This window comes from Rutidosis leptorrhynchoides, chromosome 3, assembly GCF_046630445.1.
Source record: "Rutidosis leptorrhynchoides isolate AG116_Rl617_1_P2 chromosome 3, CSIRO_AGI_Rlap_v1, whole genome shotgun sequence".
NCBI lineage: Eukaryota > Viridiplantae > Streptophyta > Magnoliopsida > Asterales > Asteraceae > Rutidosis > Rutidosis leptorrhynchoides.
Window position 1 is genome coordinate 23,781,793 of NC_092335.1, and position 5,413 is coordinate 23,787,205.

At 35.8% G+C, this 5,413-nt stretch overlaps 1 protein-coding gene across 1 annotated transcript; it reads left to right on the plus strand.

Annotated features, from left to right (window-relative positions):
* The first annotated feature begins 990 nt into the window (after window positions 1–990).
* Window positions 991–5,186, plus strand: LOC139895852 (probable methyltransferase PMT11). Its single transcript, XM_071878404.1, has 9 exons — window positions 991–1,936; window positions 2,862–3,011; window positions 3,095–3,365; window positions 3,509–3,619; window positions 3,736–3,895; window positions 4,053–4,310; window positions 4,390–4,512; window positions 4,598–4,675; window positions 4,786–5,186. Exons 1-9 carry the CDS (start codon window positions 1,274–1,276, stop codon window positions 4,985–4,987), a joined length of 2,016 nt encoding a protein of 671 aa, XP_071734505.1. The 5' UTR covers window positions 991–1,273; the 3' UTR covers window positions 4,988–5,186.
* Window positions 5,187–5,413: the final 227 nt, after the last annotated feature.

Consider the following 5,413-nt stretch of genomic DNA (forward strand, 5'->3'; position numbering starts at 1 on the left):
GACACTTCTAAAAAAATCTAAGTACGTCGTAGTATATTCAATACATACACACATCTATAATAAACTCTTCAAACTAACTACATCATATCGATAATTTTGTTTCCTTTTTTTTTTACACAGTGTTCCTGCCGTTAAAAACACATAGGCCATTAGATACACTGGATACTAACTACGTGTATCTAAAACCACCCGTGGCAAAACGTTTTAATTTCCTGTAAATAAATAACGCTTCGTTAACTATGAAAATGCCCCCCAAAGGTCCCGTGGCATTGCGCGAGCCCGCTTTACTAGTTGATTGTAATAATCACTTTCACTAATTTTTAATAACTTTCGTTCTAACCTTCATGTATCACTATTTAGGCATGAATTATTTTTATATACGTTAAGTTTACGATTAAAAAATTGGTGGTGTTTGATTTAGCAATTGGAACTTGATTATTTGATTATCACGTTTTTAAATCGTAGATAATTGTTTTTAGTGTTTGACAAACAAATAGTGAAAATTGATTTTTTACGTTATCAAGCATCCAAAACGCAAAAATTAAGAAGTTGATTGGGGGTTACTGGTTGAAAAACGTGATTCTGTTTAAAATTCCTGCCATATTTCTTTACGATAATAACCCTGTAAATATTTTAAAACTCTATTTTGCTTGCAGAACTCTGCCTCTATCCTATACAAGCAGGTACTCTTTTACTTCTGCCTCCTACAATACTCTATATTAGAACTCTGTATCATAGTTTTTTTTTACTTTCACTAATTTCCTCTTACATGATTGTGACATTTTAATATGGGGACCTGAAATGACTAAAAATAAAAATCAATACAAATACAAATCAAAAATCAGATAAAACATGGGGGCCTGAAATGACTAAAAATAAAGTTACAGGACGCCAAACGTAAGTATCTAGTTAACAATCAAGGATCATGGTTTGTTTGTTATTAAGCCAATCAGTAGATTTGATCTCCACACTTCCAATTTATATGCAACACACAAACAAACCGATCCATTCGAGTAGAGCTAGCTAGCCATACACAATAATTTGATTTGATACATACACTACCACACTCACTCCTTAAATTCAAGTTATCGTGTAAGGCACTTCGTTGAGCAATTGGCGCATAATTTATTCAACATTTAGCTGAATTGGTGCCACAGTTGAAGCTCTCGATTACAGTGAACAAATAATGCGTGAGATTCTTCACCTTGTAGTATACGTATACTTATAATTGACCTAAATCAGATCAGATCTGGTTATAGCATAGCTTGCCATAATGAAGGCGTTAGGTTCGTTAACATCGCCAATTTTTATAAGATTCGCAGGATTTGCATTCGTAGCCCTCGCTTTTTTTTATTTAGGTAAGCATTGGTCTGATGATACTTATCAGCAATTAATTTTTTTTAGTTCTAATTCAAACGTGAATTCCAAAGCCCCTACGGCTTCAATTTCGCCTAATTTCAACAAAACGTTTGATGTCAAGTCACTAATCAACGATACAAGTGAGGTGGAAACAGTATCGGATCAAACAGTATCTATTCCGCCGGCAGCATTGGTTTCTCCGTCTCCACCGCCACCGCCACCGCCGCCGGCGGTGCAGAGGTTAGGGGTGGTGGATGAGAATGGAGTAATGAAGGATGAGTTTGAGGTAGGGGAGTATGATCCTGATGTTGTTGAGAATCAAAATAATGAAACGAAAGCTGTGGAAGGTGATACGGGAGTTCGGGTTAGGGTTTCAAAGTTTGAGATTTGCCCTGTGAGTATGAGAGAGTATATACCGTGTTTGGACAATGAGGAGGTGATTAAGAGGTTAATATCTACTGAGAAAGGGGAACGGTTCGAACGGCATTGTCCGGAAAAGGATAAGGGATTGAATTGTTTAGTTCCAGCTCCCAAAGGTTACAAAGCCCCAATTCCCTGGCCACAAAGTCGAGATGAGGTAATCTTTTATCTCCGGTTTTCTGATTTGCATATTTTATGTATTTTGATAGAAGTTGGTTATAAGATATAATTTGCCAGTTATTGATATATTTATTGTTGTATAAACATCTTACAAGAACTTTAAATAGGACGAGGTAATCTTTTATATGTGAATTTCGATAGCAGTTGGCTATAAGGTACAATTTGCCAGTTATTTATGGATTATAGCTGTATAAACACATTGATAAAGATCAGAGATCCGTTGGAAGACAAACGCTCTTCGCAACAAACGATTAAAACACAAACGTGAATTAATTCGGTAAAATACCCACGTAAAAACTTACGTACCTTAGAAAAGGAGTATAATAACTCAAATATTTTATTAAATCAAAGATAGATAGATAGTTCTCCTTTACGTTTTACATTTATATATAATAAAAACAAACTAAACTCTACTGACTACGACTCTATGAAACGAGATAAACACACAGACTTAGACTCCTATTCTATCAGAATTCTAATTTAATAATAATAGAAACAAATAATTTAAATAAGTAAACAAATTAAATAAATAAAATAAATAGTCTTTAGCTTTGTGGACAAGCAACTCTCAGACTTTAAGTCCGATCCAATTTAGCTTTTAGTCCCACATCACACATCCTGCAATAGCTTAAAATAGGATTAGGGCTAAGCTTATATAACACCTTGATCAATTTAGACTAGATCAATTGGGTCTTCCTCTATTGTAGTTCACACAGAAAACACAAGTTGTATATGTATTCAAATTTGGGGCAATAGACTAGGATGTTTGAGGCTTGTTCTATATTTGGTAGCTTAATGTATCTAACTTGTACAGCATCTTGGTGTCTAGATGATGTCTTGGATATCATAGGTGAATTTTGGTTCCTTATTATGATATCATTTTGCTTTGGATTTGAATGCAGGTGTGGTATAGTAATGTTCCACATGCGCAGCTTGCTGAATATAAAGGCGGTCAAAATTGGATTACTGTGGACAAGGATAAGTTTAAGTTTCCTGGAGGTGGTACACAGTTCATTCATGGGGCAGATGCGTACATAGATCAGATTTCACAGGTAAAATGGGTTGAAAGAATTCTAGTAATGTAATTCTGCTATGAAATTATAATTTTCTTATGATGCTTGATTTGTTTTGGTAGATGATCCCTGAGATTGCATTTGGAAATCATACCCGGGTTGCATTAGATGTTGGATGTGGTGTGGCAAGTTTTGGTGCCTATTTGTTTTCAAGAAATGTACTTACTATGTCTGTAGCACCAAAAGATGTACATGAAAACCAAATCCAATTTGCCCTAGAACGTGGTGTGCCTGCAATGGTGGCAGCTTTTGCAACAAGGCGACTTTTATACCCGAGCCAGGCGTTTGAATTAATTCACTGCTCAAGATGTAGGGTCAACTGGACGCGTGATGGTAAGTCCCATCTCATTTTATTGCATACTCATCATGCATATTGATAGCTCCATATTTTGGCTCATGTGATTTACATCACATTTTTTCCCCAATTGGGCAGTATTTAATATTCTTTCACTCTGTTTACGTGTATTATGTTAAAGATGGAATTTTGCTGCTTGAGGTCAACAGATTGCTAAGGGCAGGAGGCTATTTTGCTTGGGCAGCACAACCAGTTTATAAGCACGAACCACTTCTGGAAGAACAATGGGAAGGTAACGTTGTGAAATTCTCAAACTTGAATTTCTTGCTAGCTTTTTATATATATTTCATAGATAGATGTTGCAACATGTATGTCTTTTAACCTAAGTGGCATATTTTTCTCTCTCAGAGATGATGAACCTCACTACTCGTCTTTGTTGGAATCTTGTGAAGAAAGAAGGTTACATTGCAATATGGCAGAAACCTCTTGATAACAGCTGCTATTTAAATCGTGAAGTGGGGACCCTACCACCATTGTGCGACGAGAGAGATGATCCAGACGATGTTTGGTATGTTTCCTACTTGTCTAATTCATATGGTTTATGGTCTACTTTACTTGGTCAATTTTGCATATGTTCTTTAGAAGTCAATGTTAGTTGGAATATGTAATGAAAGAGAAATTATTCTAATTTATTTCTATTATTATTATTATTTTTTTTACTTCAGGTATGTTGATTTGAAGCCATGTATATCTAGACTGCCTGATGATAGAGCTGGAGCAAATATTAGCATGTGGCCTGAAAGGCTGGTTAATCCTCCAGAGAGGCTTCAAAGCATAAAACTTGACGCGTATGTATCCCGAAAGGATCTCTTCAAAGCAGAATCTAAATACTGGAAAGAAATTATAGATAGCTACGTAAGAGCTTTACGTTGGGGCAGTTACAAGCTTAGAAATGTGCTTGACATGAGAGCTGGCTATGGAGGGTATATTTGTCTTTCTCCATCTGTTGTAGGATATTTATTTTTTATGCAAAAATATTATTTTGTTTTTCTACTTTGGCAGTTTTGCAGCAGCCTTAATTGGGAATCAACTGGATTGTTGGGTTATGAATGTTGTTCCTGTTAGCGGTCCAAACACCTTGCCTGTCATCTATGATCGTGGCCTTCTCGGTGTTATGCACGATTGGTATAAAATGCTTTTATCAAACGCAAGAAAAATTAGTTTGCTATTTTCATACATATGTATCATATCTTGACATTTCAAATTACAGGTGTGAGCCGTTTGATACGTACCCAAGAACCTATGATCTCTTGCATGCTGCTGGTCTGTTCTCAATCGAGCAGAAAAGGTAACTCCAAGTATTAAAAGCCCAGTGATAATTAATTAATTATGAAAGTCTGCCTTTATTCTTTGGGTTTCTGAATATCTTTTGTATTTGGGTGAATGGTGTATTAATAGATGCAACGTTACTAGCATCATGGTTGAGATGGATAGGATACTGAGACCTGGGGGACGTGTGTACATTCGTGATTCCATTTCGGTGATGGATGAACTTGAAGAAATTGGGAGGGCGATTGGGTGGCGTGTAGCAGTTCGGGATACAGCCGAGGGACCTCATGCAAGTTATAGAGTTTTGACATGTGACAAAAGACTTCCTTAGCCAACTCATATCTCACCATAATGCGTATTTTGGTTTCTGTATTCTTCAAAAACAAACTGTTGCATGTTCTTTTATTCTAAAGAAAACTACAGAGGACAAAGGTCCAGGGTTTTATTGTTACAGGTCTATAGTTGTAGGTAAATGAGTTATTATTGTATATCGTAGTCATTTTGTGGTTACTATTTTTATGTATGATTTATATAATGTGTACTATTGTTTTTAAAAAAACATTTGATGTAGCTGCTAGGGCGTGGAACAATTGTTTGTTGAACACTTTTTTAGTTAGATAATTTAAGCGGTAACTAAATCTCACTAACAAGTGCATCATGAATGACAAGAGAAAAGGTCAGAAATGGTCACGAGATAATTCGACTAAATTGCACGCATCAAAGTAAAATAATGCTCGCTCTCCAAGTAACTTGACCA

Bases quoted from the DNA above. Each gene is read 5' to 3' on its own strand.
- LOC139895852 (XM_071878404.1), top strand. From the start codon at position 1,274: ATGAAGGCGTTAGGTTCGTTAACATCGCCAATTTTTATAAGATTCGCA. The intron at 3,366-3,508 runs GTAAGTCCCATC...ATTATGTTAAAG, and splicing joins GGTCAACTGGACGCGTGATG to ATGGAATTTTGCTGCTTGAG. The intron at 4,676-4,785 runs GTAACTCCAAGT...GTGTATTAATAG, and splicing joins TTCTCAATCGAGCAGAAAAG to ATGCAACGTTACTAGCATCA.